The 19,108-nt window shown below is 39.2% G+C and overlaps 1 protein-coding gene across 4 annotated transcripts in view; it reads right to left on the bottom strand.

The window, feature by feature from the left end:
• Positions 1 to 220: 220 nt before the first annotated feature.
• The window catches only part of Mtmr2 (myotubularin related protein 2), a 56,838-nt gene continuing 37,950 nt past the window's right edge, over positions 221 to 19,108 (bottom strand). For all 4 annotated transcript variants that reach the window (XM_031345125.1, XM_031345127.1, XM_031345126.1 and 1 more), the window contains 10 exons: positions 15,573 to 15,674; positions 14,467 to 14,550; positions 12,126 to 12,275; positions 11,375 to 11,563; positions 7,754 to 7,939; positions 6,999 to 7,205; positions 4,939 to 5,031; positions 3,348 to 3,461; positions 1,875 to 2,051; positions 221 to 1,479 (listed from right to left, as the gene is read on the bottom strand). In XM_031345125.1, the coding sequence (XP_031200985.1) occupies positions 1,318 to 1,479; positions 1,875 to 2,051; positions 3,348 to 3,461; positions 4,939 to 5,031; positions 6,999 to 7,205; positions 7,754 to 7,939; positions 11,375 to 11,563; positions 12,126 to 12,275; positions 14,467 to 14,550; positions 15,573 to 15,674 (1,464 nt within the window). In that variant the 3' untranslated portion in view covers positions 221 to 1,317. The remainder of the gene's footprint in view (positions 1,480 to 1,874; positions 2,052 to 3,347; positions 3,462 to 4,938; positions 5,032 to 6,998; positions 7,206 to 7,753; positions 7,940 to 11,374; positions 11,564 to 12,125; positions 12,276 to 14,466; positions 14,551 to 15,572; positions 15,675 to 19,108) is intronic.

Genomic DNA, 19,108 nt, shown 5'->3' with positions numbered 1-19,108 from the left:
TTACACCAACCAAATCATTTGGTACCAAGTTTTGTAAAATACTGGGTATTCTGGGGTATATTCAATAGTACAGCATTTGCCTGGCAAGTGTGGGACTCTATGCTCAATATCCAGATAAAATATACAAGCAAAAAAAATGTAGGGAAGAGGAGTGTGCATGCATATATGTGTGATGTACTAATCCCAACATCAACAACTGGACTACAGTACAAACAATGAGTTAGTGAACAATGGTTTTTACAGTTTGACATTAGGTGTCAAAGACAGGTGGGCTCAAACTTGACAATTCCAGGTAACATTTTGGGGTGGGTGGGGAGGATACTTTAGACATCTGTGGACAAGGACAAAGTTTGATGTCATTTAATTAAAAGACCAATTGGAAAGAAGCTTGTTTGTTACAGTACATTACATATGGCTCTTGTACAGAGTAAAATAGACACCAGCAGTCAACTGTTGACACCAGCACCAAACTCAGGTGAGCAGAGAAGCAAGGCTTTACTTGCTGGCACAGAGACTAACTCACATGCAGAGTGTTCTTTGGTAAAGTGTTCATGTGAGAGTTAAACATAGCACTTAAAAGTCAGACTTTTACATTTTTAAAATACTGTCTTAAAACTTGCCAAATAGCATTAAGATAAAGTGGAGTAACAGTAAAGTTTTAAGATGTCTTCTGTGATGTTTATAGTCAATATACAAATGGAAATTAGGCTGATGGTTATGGAATATTCTTTTGAGTTCGTACATGGATGCTACTTTGTCCCTTCAACCCCCAAAGCACATATAAGGCATTGTTTCCCAACTGCTGTTGAAAATATGCTAATTACAATATCAGCAGCAATTTCTAACTACTACTATGCCATAATAATCTCAAGACAATGCTTTTTACTATATTATCACAAAAATTGGGAAAATTGAGAAAAGGAGTATTTGGATCTGACAGACATCAAGGCTCAATATGTACGCTCTCAGATGCAAAAACAAATGCCCTTGCTTTTCTCCCCCTCCTAGAGATCTTACCAGGTGCTCAGGTTTTTAAGACATTTTTAAATGAAAAACTTGCTCCCGTTGTGACTACTTGATTGCGGTACTTTAGTATTCTTTGGGTGACTTAAGATTAGTGTCATACTTTAATTACAAATGAGATCATCTTCATTGTCACTTGCACCGCTATGTTTCTAAACTCATCTAAGAGAGATTTGAAATAAATACAGCATCTGAAGGATTCTCCCATAGATGGGTTTTAAACACGGAAGGCTTTCTACCCATAAGGTGCTGTAATGTCAAGTTCCTGGCAATGATGCCCCTGGCCTAGTCCTTTCATACAACAGTTTGGACAGGAGTCACACACTGTGCAGGAGAGCTGGCTCTCTCTGAAGAGGAGGTTGAACGGTTGGAAATTTCTCTCTGAAGTTCCTCTACTTTTCTTTGAAGCTCTGCTCTTTTGGCAAGAAGTTCTTTGTATCTGCTGTGGATAGGTTCCTGCAAGAGCAAACAAAATCACTGTAACAGGAATCCAGGCAAACTTGAGGTCTTGACCATTCCTTGAGCTTTGTGGCATTGGCTGTTTAAGCAGTTGGACAGCCCCACCATTAGTTCCTTAGTGGAATTAAATTTGTGTTTTGTTGTCACCTCTAATCTTTCAATGGCTTCAGATGTTCCTGGAAGATGCTACCTCATAAATATCATTTACTTAAAACTCTTCAGGACTGTGGACCTGCAGTTTTTAGGCTTTTTATAGAGTTATTTTCTTCTGTATACTTAAAGACCACACAGAAACGTGTGCAGTTGGGAAAGTATCCTAACTAAGGGACAGAGTGGGAAGCTTTGAGTGTGACAAACCTAGTCGGGTCATACTCTATATTGTAGATATATACCTGTGGTTTCATCCGGGGATTCCACCTTATATAATATCCCACCCAGAGCTCTAGGTGGCGCATGCTGGCTACTGGGTAAAGGACATGATTGGAGTAGCTTCCATAAAGAGGATTAGTGAAGTCTTCCAGCTGGCTGTTTATATAGGACCACAGTGATACTGTCTTCTTAGGAAGATTCTGCAAGAGGGAAAAATTGGTAAAGATCCCCTACCACATCAACCGCTTAAACCTCAGGTGAAATTTGTGTAGGGTTGTGTGATCATTAAAATTGGAGGATGCTGGAGATGGGATCAGAGTTCACCCACATGGGTAGATCCAAAGATTGGCTCCAAGGTACCCTCTCTTCTTGTCTCCCCAAACACACATATCACACACTTGTCCATAGACAAAAACTAAAAGTGCTCCATGTGAATAAGTCAATACTATTTATAACAGCCAATATAAAGAACAACCCAAAAGACCACCAACTGATGGGATACACACACTGGGAGATTATTTGACCATGAAGAGAAGTGTGTGATATGACCTAAATTGTTGGAAAGATAGTAATGAAAGGAGCCAGACACAGAGGTCACATGGTGAGTAATCCCATTTAAATGAACTGTTCAAAGGTTATATGAATGATTCCACTTAAATGAAGTGTTCTCAAGTGGCCATCCATAGAGAAACCTAGTCAGTATCTAGGAGAACATGGGCTAGCAGGTGTGGAATGATTTCGGTGTATTAAAAATGCTCTAAATTAAATGGTGATGGCCCACAATTCTGTGGTTATACTGTTAGATTATCACTTTAAAAGAGAATTTTGTATTTTAATCTTATGATTTAAAACATAAGGGTAGTTTCTCTACCCTTACTGGCAGTAATTAGAATACTGCTGTGGTATCTAATAACTATCTAATCACCCACAATATACTGGAAGCCTACCATGCATGGAAATATATTCAGTATAAAGTATAACACCTGCAAGGTACAGTCTAGGAAGAACTTAATTTTCACAACAGTAAACACTTTCTCCCTGTTCTACAGAAACAGAAATGAACTTATGGGTTAGTGAGTAACACCTGAACCTGGTAGCAGGGCTTTTCAGTGTAAGTACTCTCCCAGAATAACCTACTTTCTGATAAAGCTTTCAGAATGAAAGTTAAGTGATACCTCTACAGAGAGTGGTTCTTTTGTTTTGCTGTAGCAGGATCGAACCCAGCATTTTGAAAAACTAGGCAAGCACTCCAGCATTGACCCTGTATTGCTCCAGCATCCACTTTATGTATCTTTTCTTCAAATTTATTTTGAAAGAGTATGTATTTAAAGGGCTGGCTTCAGATTTGTGATCCTTCAACCTTAGCCTCTGGAATATCTGGGGTAAAAAGTGTGATCCCTTATCCCCAATTTACAGGCTGAAGTACTCCTAATTCATCTGGTAAGATACTATATAACCAAATCCATGCCAAGTGAGAGCCAGAGATCATACTTTACCTCTTTCCCCCTCTGCTGTTCGCTGTTACAGAGGAATGTCCCAAATAAACAGCTGTACAAGTGATCCAGGATGGTAATGAGAAAGTACTCATTGAATTCAAATGCAGTAGGGAACTGAAATTGAGGACCACAAACTTGAGACATTTTTCACACACATTTATCTGTCATGAGTACATCTTTCATAATAGTATTTTATTAAAGCTACCTAAGCCATCAGGGCATTATGTGTTTTCCTTTGCATGGTAGAAGTCTCTCTCATGCAGCAAGTACAGAATGCTTTTGTGTTTGCTCTGCCTTGACCTGGAACATTTCTGACATGGAACAGTTCTGCTGAGTCTGGTATTCTTTTAGTTATCAACATGTCTTATTTGTAAGAATTAAAACTACCAAATGTGCCCAGCAAATGTCATCAGTATATACACAAAAGTATCAGCTGTACAGCTGTGCACATAACTTATAAGTCAACCCACTTGTCTTGTGGTAGAACAGGTTCTTATAATTCTCAACTGTAAGCATTAGTCCAAATCAGAATTTCACCCTCAGTGGGTATCTTAATTTTATACAAGCCATTTTTGGAGGGCTATCAAAGGAATTAAAGACTGCCCAGAAGGTAGTAAAAGGTTCAATGGAACCCACTCCTATTAATATTGCAAAACCATTCAGAAACTTATTTGTAAATAAGTATAAATTATGAGCTTGTAAAACATTCCACAATGACCTGGAAAATACTGCCTTGGTATTTTAGAAAAAGTCTCTGTTAACCTAGCTAAAATCTATAAGGATATGTAGTTAAGTGCTATTCCTTCTTTAGATAGGTAATTAACATACTGATGAGCTCCTTTCAACTTTTTTTACCCCTTTCTTAATTTAGAATTATATCACATTTCTAAAAATCATGTCCCCATCCTACCCAAACAGCACCCTAATCAGTCCCAACTCCCAGGTGACCTAGTTAGGGGTTAGAGTCTACCAATCCACACAGCTGGGCTATATCTTCTCTTATTTGTCTTACTGGCATATCTCCAGTGACAAAAACTGCCTAAACTCTACTCCTGCTAAGCCATTTTCAAGACCCTGCAATTCTGTGTACCATCATGAACCTTTCTAGATCTGAGTCATTTACACAACTATTTCAGACAAACCTGCTGCCTAAAAGGCTGTTACAGGGTTTCTAATAGCTCCATGATTGACAAGGGCCAAGTCAGTCCTGCCTTACAGTTCTGCCCGAACACTTCTTCCTTTAAAACAGATAAAATGCCTCAAAAGAATGTTTATTTTTGGCTGGAATTTGATGTAGTTTGTTTCTTCATCTTCCTTAGCAGAGATATATAGAACTCTCAAAGAGAAAAGGACTTTATTTCAAAGGAGGATGATTTTTTTTTCATTTTTATCAGTGCCCCGGGCCAAGATGCTACTAGAATCCAAGTGTTTATTAATTAATATTTGTTAATATTACCTTAAAACAAGTTTTAACACCCAACAATAACAACAGCTATTCTCTCTGGGATTCTACCCCAAGAATCCTAAGCCAGTCAGGACCACTCTAAGCTTAGAGATGTGTGGACACGGGCTAGCAGATGGCACGCCTTACCTGTCTTGTCATTTGCCAGACACAGTCAATAAACTGAAGGAAAACAGGTGATCTGTCTGCATCAGCATGGTTCTTATCTCCATGGCCAACCCTCTGAAGCAAAGACAATGAAATGTCACATGTTGGATATTTTACTTAATACATTTTCTATTTTCTGAAAGTATAATTTGGTCAGTATTTTTAATTTCTTCAAAACATCTTTTGAAAGTGTTGCAAAGTAGAAAACAACTCTATAAGCAGAAATTAACGTTTTTTACACATGCAAACTTCAAGATGACTACTTTAATAAATGAAACCCAGATTCTAAAACAAAGGAGAGAAAAATCCTTAAGAGCCCAGATTTTTGACTTAAAGATTGAACTTCTCTCTGGTGAGACATTTCTATGGACAGTCACCTGGGCAGGTGCCTGTATATAACTATAGAGCACAAATCTCAGAACTTTAAGAAGTACTTGGATCTATTCTTCACACAAGTGGGTTTCCACCCATGCAACTGAAAATCCCAAAGCAGGGATTCATTCAAAAAGTTGGGGTATACAACTTCTGGGGCAGGCTTCAATATCAAAAGATACTGTCATAATCCTAAGATGTTACTCTGGTTCACATTTCCCAGTGTACAGTATTGGTAATTCCTGGTGCAAATGTATACTGCTGTTGGTGTCAAGCTGGGCAGTGGAGATTGGCCACGGCAGACTATCTTCTGCCTGCTGGATGCTCACCACTGAAGGAAGAATGTTCAGTTTTCTTACACAAGTATCATTAGCAAAGCAGGAAAAATTAATGTTACTAAGAAAACATCTTAATGTGACAAAACAGAAAAGGTACATGTTTCACTTGCTATTATCCTGTGCATCAGGAAGAAATGAAATAACATTTTAATGTTAAGTATGGATCATAAGACTTGAAGATTTGATGATGTACGGTTTTCCTTAAAGTGAAATACTATGGACAGTATTTGTTGCTACTCATATGAAGATTAGAGTTTTAGTAAACATTTGCCTTATCTACTTTCCTGATAAAACCATATGCCTATGCCCCGGATACAATGGAACAAAACAACAGATCAGGAGGCTGTGTTTAACTGGGACCTGGTATTTTTTGTGGAACAAAGGACAAAGATTTTTTTTTTTCTGGATTCTATAACCTCTAAGAAACTATTATCATCTGCTAAGTTTTGACAGATTTCAAAGCATTCTTAATTCTCAATACTGTCTACCTACATAGGAAAGGAAAATTTTCCTTTAAATTCCTCACTAAGGAAGAATTGTTTTAATGAGTTTTCTGGTAAGTACATCACTGTATTGCATCAAGTGCCAGACCGGAGTGCTGGGAAATGAACTGAAATCCTTACAAGAGCTAGTGTTCTTAACAGTAGAGACCCCAGAGTTGTTTATATGGTTATTTTAGTTCCAAATTACTTCAGACCTTGATCTATATTGTTAATAGTACTTTATAAAACTGAGTTAGTATCTGAACCACTGTCATTTTTCATACAAGCCCAAAGGGAAAGTGAGTTTCATTTAGAGGGATAGCACCGTTAGTGACAGCTGAATTTCTAGGCAGCCATCACAAAAGAGACAAGGTCGGACACCTAACAAATGCCGAATTCTGGGTTCAGACTTCATTAAGAATGTACTACTTATCAAATATAGTACTTTCATGACTTCACTTACTTAGTAAATGGCCAAACTTACACCTTGCACAAGATGCTTGTGAAACATTAAAAATGAAGGCTCAGGATGGCTCAGTGAGAAAAGTGTTTGCCACAAGAACCTAAGACCTGAGTTTGGTCCGAACACCTAAGTAAAAGTTAGGCAAAATATGCATGCCTGTAATCCTAGCATGGAGAGACTAAAATGGCAGATCTCTTGGTTTTGCTGGCTAGCCAGCCAACCCCAAATCTGTGACCTCTAGGGTCAGTGACAGACCATGTCTCTAAATAAGAGTAAAGTAGAAAGTAACTGAGGAAGAAAACTGACTAGCTCTGAGCTGCCTACAAAAGCTCATGCCTACGTGAGCACACGATGGCCACACCCACTCAAATGAAGTTCTTTACTCACCAGTTGGAATCTATGTCCAAAGCTTAGCCACTCTTTTTCCACAAGGACTTCAAATCCTCGTATGGTTCGGTAGTATCCATCCAACATGAGCATGGCCAGGGAAGTGAGCTGAGCTGTGCGGTCCCATCCATCACTGCAGTGTACCACCACAGACGTCTTCCCAGACTCAACCTTGTCAGCAATCCTAAGAGCCCCTGCAAGAATGAGCTGGAAACAAGTTGTAAAATCAAAGTTTAAAAAAAAGTTAAACACTTCTTAAAAGAAGAAACTAATACAGTCTTGTTAGATATATGACCTGTATAGATTGAGAACTATGTCAGTCACATGGAAAGAAGCATTATCAACAATAAAGGAACTAGCTCATAAATGCCAAGGCTCATGCCTATAATCTCAAGAGTCTGAGATTGAGGACCACCTGGAACTTGTATCAAAAACAGGCAAATAGATGAAAAACAGCATATTAAGTGGGGCTGGGGTTGAGGACATAGGAGATTGGAAATGGATACAATGTGGGAAGACTGTCAGAAGTGAAAGACACTACCATCATCTGGAGGATGGATAGAATGCAGATGGCTGGGAAAGAGGAAGACAAGCAGCAGAAACGCATGCGCAGTGTAAGATGCAGCTATTTCAGACCTGAGTGTGCACACTGTCATTGGCTCCACTACTCAGCAGGTCCCTCCTACTAAGTTCAGTTACAAAAGCCAAGGTAGACAAAGGGATGGAGGCTTTGAGAAAGAGTAGCAAATACACACCTTTATGTGTTCCAGCCAGTGTGTAGATTCTAAGTTAGACAACCAGTGAGTTTCTTCAATGTTGGGGTACACAATCTCCTTAAGCTTCCGTAATGATTCTCTCATAACGTGGATATTATGAATATCCAGAAAAACAAGTTCTGCATTTTGATAAGCATCTTCACTTTCATAACCTCCCCCCTTTGCCTGCAAAAGGGAGCACACACAAAATCATAAATGAGTGTCCAGCCATCTTTACATATCCATTACAAAGTTCCATAAAATACTTAAAGTATACACAATAAGACCACTGCTGTACATAAGGACGCCCTGTGGGAGCATGGGTAGCTCGAGCCACCTGGATAAACCCCTGAGCCTCACACTATCTCTGAATCAGAGTCTGTGCTAAACCTATGTGGCCAGTACATTAGTTATGTGTCATCCCAAAGTATATCAGTATTTTAAAGGAAACTTCCCCTGTGCAGACCAATCTTATCTGTAACAACAAAATTTTCCTTCAGATTTACTGAAATTATAAATTCCATATAAAATAATCCCATACTGGTCTACCCAAGCTGCTGCTTTTCACATCATTTCACATATAATTGAAAAGCAAAACTTACTGTAGCCATAATGATTTCCAAGTTAGTGTTCTGTTGTTATGGCAAAATACATCTGAGGAGGATTTACTTCACTTCAGTTCCAGTTTCACTGGCAGGCCCCACATTTCTGGAGTGTGGTGCTCATCATGGGAAAGAGCATGGCAGAGGAAACCCATTCTCCCATGTGAGCCAGGAGAAGAAGAGAGCAGGGGCCATCTGTCAAAGGGGCATCCCGAGCAGCCTGATCCCAGCCAAGCACCGCCTTCTATACTCCACAACTTTCCAAAATCTCAAGTCTGACTCAAAAAATGCATTAACCCATTGGTTAAGTCAGAGCTCTTATTTCTCAAAATGTCCTCATGGATATACTAGCTCTTTCCAATCAAGTTGACAAGAATGAGGGGAGAGGGGGTGCAGGCAAACACAAGGTCATCAACGCTTTGCCCTACCATAGTTGCTGCCTTCTAGTCCTTTTTATCTCAGAGAGAGCTAAGTCTGACTCGTGCTTTTATTCAAGGCACTTACACTATAAGCAGCTAATTCATTTTAAATTTAAAAAGGTATAAAACAGAATCCCACTGACATTACTATCCTCAAATCTATTTTAAAAAAAGAAAATATATGCTTTCAAAACAAGCTGTAACAGGGAAAGAGAACCTAATTTCCCTAAGTTTAATATTACATTTTATGCTAAAAAAAAAAAAAAATCCCGTCTTTCCTAACTGATCCATAATCACACTTCGTGGAGCCTTAACAAAACCAAGTAAGGATACCAGAGCACTACACTAACATGATCATGACTGACACCTCAGTTCAACTCCAAACTAACTTTAAAAATTTGTCAGATTCCTAGTCTACAGAGTAATTTATATTCAAGACTGTCACAAAACAATGTCAAATGTCAACAGTACTTGTTAACGATGACAACTTCCGAAGACTGTGAACGGACGTGATGGTTTAACATGGTACATCACCCACAGGCTGTGTGGTATATACTTGCTCTCTAGCTGCTAGTACTACTCAGAAGATTGCTGGCGGATGGTTACAATATGAGGCCTAGCTAGAGGAAGTAGGTCTCCCAGCATGCCTCAGGGAGTAATTGGCACGTGCTCACAGCACCACCTACTGCTACAGGATATAAAAAGTTGCTAACAAAGTAACTCTAAAACTCAGGATAGAGAAACTTGCAAAGCAATGTTGTTACAAGAAAATCTAGTAGCTACTATACAAGCCCATCACAGAACCAGGAATAAATACTTCAGAACCTACAGCCATGATGGGCTGTGAATACATGAAGTGTTCACATTCTCCATCAAGTATTTTTTTTTAAGGCAACTAGATGATAAACCAAAAAGCATGAAAATCACTTAAAATTGAACTCGGTGATTAGCTACTCTACTAAGTCTTAAAATACCAAGTATAGGACAGTGGAGGAAAGACTGCCAAAAGACCCAAGGGTTGACTGCCATCAGTGAATGGGAAGCAACATAGTGCAATAGATATGATGACCTTAACCCAAGCTAATCAAAGTAACTTAGATCCGAGAGTCAGCAGTAGCCCACAGAACGAATGGAACCTAAATCTTAATAAACTTCAGGTTCATCTCAGATTTGGGGACAAAATAAAAACAATCCACACTATCTTGTAGTCAGGTAACACGGAAGGAAAAAGCTGGACAGGCAAGAGGAGCCCACAGATAAGACACACTGAGAGCACAGTATTCCGGGATGTGAATGGAAACTGGAGAGTTCTGAAGAGGTGCACACCTCTTTTTTATATTACAGCATAAAAACTGTGTGAGGAATGCAGGGCAAGAAGAGTGGTGGCTCCAGGACAGATGGGAGTCCAGAGCAGTTACAACAGTAACTCATTTGGCTGTGAAAACTTTTCCTTCTACACTTTCTGCAACAGAGTACATATATGGTGCTAGTGACTTTCCCAGAATGAGGGGAGAGGGGGCGCAGGCAAACACAAGGTCATCAACGCTTTGCCCTACCATACTTGCTGCCTTCTAGTCCTTTTTATCTCAGAGAGAGCTAAGTCTGACTCCTGCTTTTATTCAAGGCACAGAATTTAGAGAGGAACATCAGCACGTGCTGGAGAATTCATCTGACTTCTTGGTTCTAAGGTTCATTTATGCATCATACTCTGTAAACTATCAAGAAGGATAATGTAAAGAAGACTGCTGGTCAGGAGGAGCAGTGTGTCCAACAGTGGAAAGAAAAAAACATGACAAAGCACGTCTGTGGGTGGCATTTGTTTGATGTTTGTAGTACAAATGTAGTTCAAATGATGCAAAGTCTTATGAGTCTGCTTTGGAAAATTCTAATTTTTGGCATTTAAATTATTAAATACTCACTGAATGAAAGAATTCTGCATTACAAAATCTTTTTGGATGAACTTGGAGTTTTAACCTCAATGCAGTCTATCAGTTTAACTGACAAGAAAGAAATAATAAGATAACCATGCTTTACAGCTTGTAATGACTTTGGATGTCCTGATCCTCCTTGCCGCCTCTAAAAGGACCTCTTGCAAAGCACACCTGGGACTCACAAAGCCCTCAGATAGACTATGCACATGAAGAATGAGGACCATTCTCATGATAAGGGTGTCACTCCGCCACTCACAGCAGGGGGACAAAAGCGTCTAAGTACAGGTCAGTGTGACTAGCTATCAGACATTAAGGTGACATTAATTTCATTGACGTAGTAAAATGTGTTGATTTTAAAAAGTATCTCATTTTACTTCAAATATTTATGCACAACTACACAGGTTTGGAAATATAAGCAAAGTTTAATGATGCTAAAGGTTTTGGGGTGGGTTAAAAGCATTTTGTCATTTGCTTAGCTAACCACATTAACTAGTTTTTCTTTAATACAGTTGAAATGCAAAAAATGAACTTAAGCTTGCATCAACTCAGTGCAATGTGATCTCTCTCATTACCTCTGTAGGTCTGACCACTTTTACAATACTGCACAGACAAACGCAGCTGCCTTGAGTAACACCATACTAGTGGCAATTAATTAAAAGAAAACCTCACCTTATTGGCAACAGCATTGACACTTGGCCGAGCATCAAATATAAATATTTTGTGAGACTGGGCATTGGAGTCCATGATGGCCTGAAGGTACTTCTCATCCTCTTTGCTGCGCTTCCCACTCACTCCAACCATGGGTTGGCTGCAGCGAGTGACTGTAGCTTGACTTTCAGGATGAATCCATGATAAAACCTTAATGAAAAAATATGGTGACATACACCTACTGTGTCCCTGCTTCCAAGCCTCCTAGAGAGGCTCAGGGCCCTTCAGGGTACCAGGAAAACATGCCACCCTTCTTTCTAGCCAACTCTGCTTTATAGAGAATTACCTAATTCCTAATTAGACATTGTTATCAAACACACTGATTATTGAGAAGCCTTGTCTTAAGAAGTACATTAAAACAGAGCTAAATAAACCCTGCTTGATTTATTACTGTATCAATAAAACTGTAAAGTCCTCAGAATCTATGCATTTGCAACTAAAATTATTTCATCTGCTCTTTTGAGATTGTTATACATGATAAATTTGTAAAGTTTCCTACTTTCTTAGACTCAAAGGGGGGGAAAAGCATTTATCACCATAACTAAAGAATATATAAGATATACAATGGTAACTAATACACAGAGCAAATGTCTAAGTTAGGAGCCAGCAATACTGTTTTAACTTCACAGTTTAGCTTGATATCTAATATCCTCATATAAATACTATGGCTTATCACCCTGGATCCATGGCCATACCTACTCAGCCTACTTACTGGGATCCGGCCCCGTGACCTGAAGGATGCCACTCTCTTTAGCTCCTCATCAGGAATGTTTGCTGGCACAACCAAGAGGGCAGGATATGTGTCACAGAGTTCATAACGTTCATTTATCTTTGTTATTCTCCAGCTTTCATTTGGAATTCCCTACACATGACATAAAACACAAGACAATCTGTGAGCGGAAAAATATAACCAATACTAGGACAGTAGCCACCTAAGTCAGTTTCACCTATCTCTATTGCGCATATCTTAAAACTGTTCAAATAGTGATGGCCAGGGTTTTAGGAAAATACATTTTAATGTGGCGATCTGCAGTTACTTGGCACCAGATGTAATATTAGTAAGCCTGTTAATTCATTAGATACCAACAGAGTATGTGAGCCTGTGCTAGGCATATCTGGGAGAGGGAGGGACCAGAAAGACAGCAGTGTCTGCTCTTACAGGAGCTGTCTCAGGTCATGACTAGACTGATTTTGCTGCTGTATAGACATAGGGATACATTCTTTTAAAACTTCCTCTGGTTGCTAGCACTCTGTCAGGAAATGTTTTTATTTCACTTCCATTTCTGCAGGATATAATTGCTGGTAAATAGTTACCAAGTAGAATATTTAATTCTAACCAGGTCACACTACCCTCTAGCTTCCACTTTTGAAAAACAACCTGCCAGCCAAACTTTTGCTTTAATAGGTAATAATAAAAAGAAATCTACTACTACTACTATTATAACTACTACTGTTATTACTATTATTATTATTATTGTGGGGAGTGGGCAGGAAGAGTAAAGGCAGGTACCATAGCCCACCTAGAGGCCAGAGGAGGCTGTTATGTGTAGCTGGTTTTCTGCTTCCATCCTGATGTGCATTTGGGGGGTTAAGCTCTGGTCTTCAGGCTTGTGTGCCAAATGCCATCTCACCAGCCCAAGATAATCTATTTCTTCTAGCTACCTTTAAAATTTTGTGGGCTTGATGTTCTATAGTTACTCTATGTCTATGTGTGAAATTCTTTACAGTAATCTGATATTAACTCATTCACTGTACAAACTTTCATTACTCAGACTACTACTAACTTACCTACTGAAACATAGTTTTGCTTGCATTTTGTGAATTCAAATCCTACCTTCTACAATAATAATTATGTTATCATGGACAGACTGCTTAACCTTCCCATGCCTCAGTTTACCCATGTTATGCAGATATTTAGTACTTTTACACCATATGTTTACCACATAGTTTAGTTAATAAAACCAATATGCAAAATGTTAGTGACATACAGAGCACACAAAATGTTAGTGACATACAGCGCAAATTCTTCTCTTAGCCTCCCTTCATTCACTCATTCAACATGGTTTATGACACAGCAGGCATTGCTAATCCTGATGACATTCTCAGTGAGAAAGCTAGTTAGTACCTTCCCGACTAGAGCACAAGCAATAACTATACCAAAGAAATAACAGATGGCTCCTTCAAGAAGACAGAAGAAAGAGACTCAACAAAGAAAAATACATATGTCACTAATGATACTCATCAAGTTTAAATGCATCAAAATTGAGTGGAAAATATTTGAGAAGCTATCAACAGTAATTAAACTTTGATCTATATGTAAAAGGGAAATAGAGCTCATAGCAGAGTGTAAAACCATGTAAAACCATGAACTCAATCCCTACAAACACACACACAAACACTAATGAAGGGTACTAATGAAGGTAATCAAATGTTGCCCCTAGCTTATGGGAATGTATCTCTCTATTCTCTGTGAAGAATGGAACTTAAAAATTTGCAGACCTAACTTAAAAGCAGTACAATTACTTTTTTATTTCATAAATTATAGGATGCCTAAAATGAAAAAAACTGAATGAATATATTCAACATATAAGAACATTAAAGTTTACACATACTGATCCCATTTTCAACTTTATACTGAACAAACATTTTTTTAGACAACTGATACTTATAAGCTAGATAAAGACTCATAGAGGAAGCCAGGCAGTGATGGTGCAAGCCTTTAACCCCAGCACTTGGGAGGCAGAGGCAGGCAGATTTCTGAGTTTGAGGCCAGCCTGGTCTACATAGTGAGTTCCAGGACAGCCACTGCTACACAGAGAAGCCCTGTCTTGAAAAACCAAAAAAAAAAAAAAAAAAAAAAAAAAAAAAAAAAGACTCAGAGGATCACTAGTGTATTCTAAAAAGAAACTCAAAGGAAACAAAAAGAAACCCACCACCCAGATTAGCTTTCAGTTAAAACAAAAGGAAGAGACATTCAAAGAACTCTACTTTTGATCGACTGTCTGTCATGAAAATAACATAGAATACAAGAGCTGGAACAGAAAAGCACGTACCTGTCTTCTATACTCTAGAAGAGGGTCATACAGTTTCCACCCATTTTCGGGGAATACTTCTTTATACTCAAAAGCAAAAAGAGGCTACAAAATAAACAGCAGTTGAAAAAGACATTTAAGAAAGTACCTCTGTTTTGATTTACTTATTTGCAAGAATATTTTGTATTGCCCCTTTTAAATAGTTTTTTTATGACTAAAATTACTATTTTATTTACCAAACTAAGTATCTTTATACGCTTTAATAAGTAGAGAAAAACACAAAGACCCACTTATAAAATTTACCAAATGCTAACCTATTTCCTCTAACTATTTTGGTACCTTTTGTAGATTTCATTCTAAGTAATATAGGACATCTCCAGGAAGGTGCTTTCCAACAGAAAGAACTGGCCAACACTAGACAGCAGCAGTGAGTGGCTCTAAAATCCATACTGTATGTTCTAATACACTAAACAAGCTTTTTATACATTGCCATGTAAGTCTTTTTAACATGTACCTAGGAAAAATCTATGGTATTTAAAAAAATAATTGCAACTTAAGTGAGAAATCCAGTGTTAATTCCTTGCCATATCCATTCTGGCTCTACCATGGGTATGAATATGGCTACCATGGAGGTGAAATACTATCATGCAACTGAAAGAATCTAGCACAACTAAAATACTGCTTACTAGTAACTGTCCCAAACTCCTAGTCTTAATGCCAGCTCCCACCCAGGGAGATTTCAAATTCTAATGCAGTCTACATAAAGCTTTTATCATAGAAACATCCTAACAAAAAATATTATATAAGCCAAGATGGTGACACAGGCTGCCTCATGGAGCCGTGGCAGGAGAAGCCAGCCTGTCTCAGATAAAGACACATAAACAAAGTCACTCTGTGGTACAGCACTTGCCTAGCACCTGTGAAGTCCTGGGTTCAATCTCTAGTTTGCTTCTCCTCCCAAGAAATCAACATGTACTTATAGAATGTCATCACTGAAATGGATCTTGGGCACAAGCTAGCCTCTAGCTAAGTGCCAAAACAGGAACATAAAAAGGGGAATGTGGACAGCTTAGCCGAGTTTGTCCACACTAATGATTTTACAATACAGATCAGAGAGAAACATTTACCAAGCCGTTAGACACAGGAAATGCATATTTCATTAGATTCTCAAATATGGATCTTCTTGTTCGCCCCTCTGGTTTATGGGCAAATCGTAAATTCCTGATATCCTAGAAAAGACATAGTATCTAATTAAATCACATTATTCCTTTTTAATGAATAAATGAGGTTATTTGGAAATGTTCTGTAAAGGGAAGATATGCATTTACAATACAAAAAAACAGCTCCTGCAAGCAAAAAACTAATGATGGTTCACTAGGAGCAGAAGAAATCCAGAACACTCTACTACACAGCAGAGAATCTTCCTGTGCATCCCAGTTAGCAGGGCCAAAGAAAGGACTGACACGCCCACTATCAACATTTGTTCTTTTCTGGGCAGGAAAGATGGCTCAGTAGGTAAAGTGCTTCCCTCACAAACATAGGATCATAGTCCATTGCCCAGAATCTATTTTTTTCATTTTTTATTTGTTCTTTATTAGATATTTTCTTTATTTACATTTCATATGATATCTCCTTTCCCAGTTTCCCCTCTCCAAAAAAGAAAAAAATAAAATAAAATAAAAACAACAACAGAAACAAAAAAACCCTGTTCCCTCTCCCCTTCTCCTGCTCACCAACCCATCCTCTCCTGCTTCCTGGCCCTGGCATTCCCCTCCACTGGGACATAGAACCTTCACAGGGCCTCTCCTCCTACTGATGACCATCCTCTGCTACATATGACTAGGCCATCCTCTGCTATACATATGCTGCTGGAGCCATTAGTCCCACTATATGTGCTCTTTGGTTAGTGGTTTAGTCCCTGGGAGCTCTGAGGGTACTAGTTAGTTCACATTGTTGTCTGTCCTAAGGGGCTGTAAATCCCTTCAGCTTCTTGGGTCCTTTCTCTAACTCCTTCATTGGGGACCCTGTACTCAGTTCAATGGATGGCTGTGAGCCTCTACTTCTGTATTAGTTGGGTACTGGCAGAGCCTCTCAGGAGACAGCTATATCAGGCTCCTGTCAGCCAGCACTTGCTGGCATCCACAAGTGTCTGGATTTGATGATTGAATGTGGGAAGGATTCCTAGGTGGAGCAATCTCTGGATTGTCCTTCTTTCAGTCTCTGCTCCATAGTTTGTCTCTGCAACTTCTTCCATGGGTATTTTGTTCCCCCTTTTAAGAAGGAACAAAGTATCCATGCTTTGGTCTTCCTTCTTCTTGAGTTTCTTGTGGTTTGTGGATTGTACTTTGTGTATTCCGATCTTCTGGGCTAATATCAACTTATCAGAGAGTGCATACCATGTGTGTTCTTTTGTGATTATGTTATCTCATTTAGGATGATACTCTCCAGATCCATCCATTTCCCTAAGAATCTCATAAATTCATTGTTTTTAATAGCTGAGTAGTACTCCATTGTGTAGATGTACCACATTTTCTGTATCCAAATAAAAACCATGATCAGCTGTTATTACATTTCCATCACATATGGAGATCATTTTCTTATTCTTGCTTCCTAGGGCTCACTTCATGTCTCTCTGCTGGGCAGGACTAAACTGCCTTTACCTTCCTGCACTTCAGTGGTAAGCCTACTAACTGGCTATAACTATCCAGGCTCAGCCCAGACTCAGCCTACACTGGATCTCAGGGACTCTCTGCATGTGTCCTCAGCCGTTTCTCATGCTCAGGCACAGTGACATTAGTAATCAAATTTATGCTGGCTCACAGCATGTAGTAAAAGCATTTAAGACTAAAAATGATTTAGAAGTCTCTATTTTTATTTAAGTATTTTAACCTAGTAAACTTGAATTTCCTTTGTTACAGTCTCATTATTGTTTAGATTAGGCTATGCCCTACTCTGCTACTCAGTACTGTACAACATGAAATAATATACTTACAACAGTTTTCTTTGTTTTTAATACTGACACTCCATTTTTCAAGCAATTTTAGACTTCATTCCAGGGAAGAAGACGAGACTGGATTGCATCCTCGAGAGCACCCAGAAATGATACTATGTGTCACACGCCACCCATCTATCCAGCAGGGACTGATCAATAGTTTATTCCTGAGAGTAGAAAGGCTCTACTCTATAATTCACTGTGCTGAACTGAGACTGCAATCATGACGGATTGAAATCCTACTAGGGAAACCAAGGCCAAGAACTTAACAGACACACCAGACTATGGAAATGCAGTTCCCTCACCTGGACCCATAGCCCTTATATCATCTGAAACCTGGTGTACTGGCTGGTTTTGTGTGTCAACTAGACAAAGGCTGGAGTTATCACAGAGAAGGGAGTTTCAGTTGGGGAAGTGCCTCCATGAGATCCAGCTGTGGGGCATTTTCTCAATTGCCCCTTGTGGGTGGTGCCATCCCTGGGCTGGAGATCTTGGGCTCTATAAGAGAGCAGGCTGAGCAAGCCAGGAAAAGCAAGCCAGCAAGGAACATCCCTCCATGGCCTCTGCATCAGCTCCTGCTTCCTGACCTGCTTGAGTTCCAGTCCTGACTTCCTTGGTGATAGACAGCAATAACAGCAATATGGAAGTAAGCCGAATAAACCCTTTCCTCCCCAACTTGCTTCTTGGTCGTGGTGTTTGTGCAGGAATAGGAACCCTGACTAATACACCTGGTGTGTCAAGAACTAAGAACTCCCTTCAAGACTGCTCTTGAAGCTCTGGTTGGGCTAGCCTACTCAAATTCCTGACTACCTGTGTGTTCTCCCATCTGAATCTAACCGGTCATCCCTTGCTTCAAACTCACTTCCTGTGCTGGGTGGCCTCACACCTCCAGCACTGGTCTGATTTACTACCTATAGACACAGACTCTCTCCGTAGACTTCTGAAACTCCTGAAATCCACTGTGGCCTCTATAACTGGTGTCCATTGTGTGATGCATCTATATACCAAGCGATATATAGAAACATTTACTATGTGACTTGAGAGTTCATATTAGCAATTAAGACTAGATTAAAAGAACCTTCAGCCAGGCTACAAGGTTGGTGGGGCTGTATGACACACTGCTGTCAATGGAACCACTAAATGTGAATGTACTGCTATTCAATAATTCTGACATCAGAAATATAAATGTGTTCTTCTGATTTAGGGCATAGGACACTCCTGATAATTTTGAAAAAGCACACACACAGAGACAATACATACTGTACTTTCAATACAAATAAAATAGCTTGCAAATCTGAGCCAAATGAGTATCAACTGTACTATTCTGTGAACACACACATATGTACACTGTGTCCTCCTGTAAACATCTTTATGACTCATAAAGACACTCCAATCACCTCTTTGGTTAACCTCTCTTCAGCAAAGTCCCAACAATAATGGTACATGTCCACTAAAAAACATATCTACAACTATTTCAAAAGTCAGCCTGTCCAAAACTTTATGTACTATTTCTTGCTAAAGAGTACCATGAAGCAAGGTACACTATATACATGGATGACAACTCAGAACCTTCTTGACATCGAGAAACCAGCAGTTATTACGTCAATTGCCACGCACACTTTGCGTGAAGGCGGTATCTGAGGCGTAAACTTCAAGGAAAGTCAGTCTCCT

This window comes from Mastomys coucha, unplaced genomic scaffold (assembly GCF_008632895.1).
Source record: "Mastomys coucha isolate ucsf_1 unplaced genomic scaffold, UCSF_Mcou_1 pScaffold23, whole genome shotgun sequence".
Taxonomy (NCBI): domain Eukaryota; kingdom Metazoa; phylum Chordata; class Mammalia; order Rodentia; family Muridae; genus Mastomys; species Mastomys coucha.
This window is presented reverse-complemented; position numbering and strand designations above follow the sequence as displayed.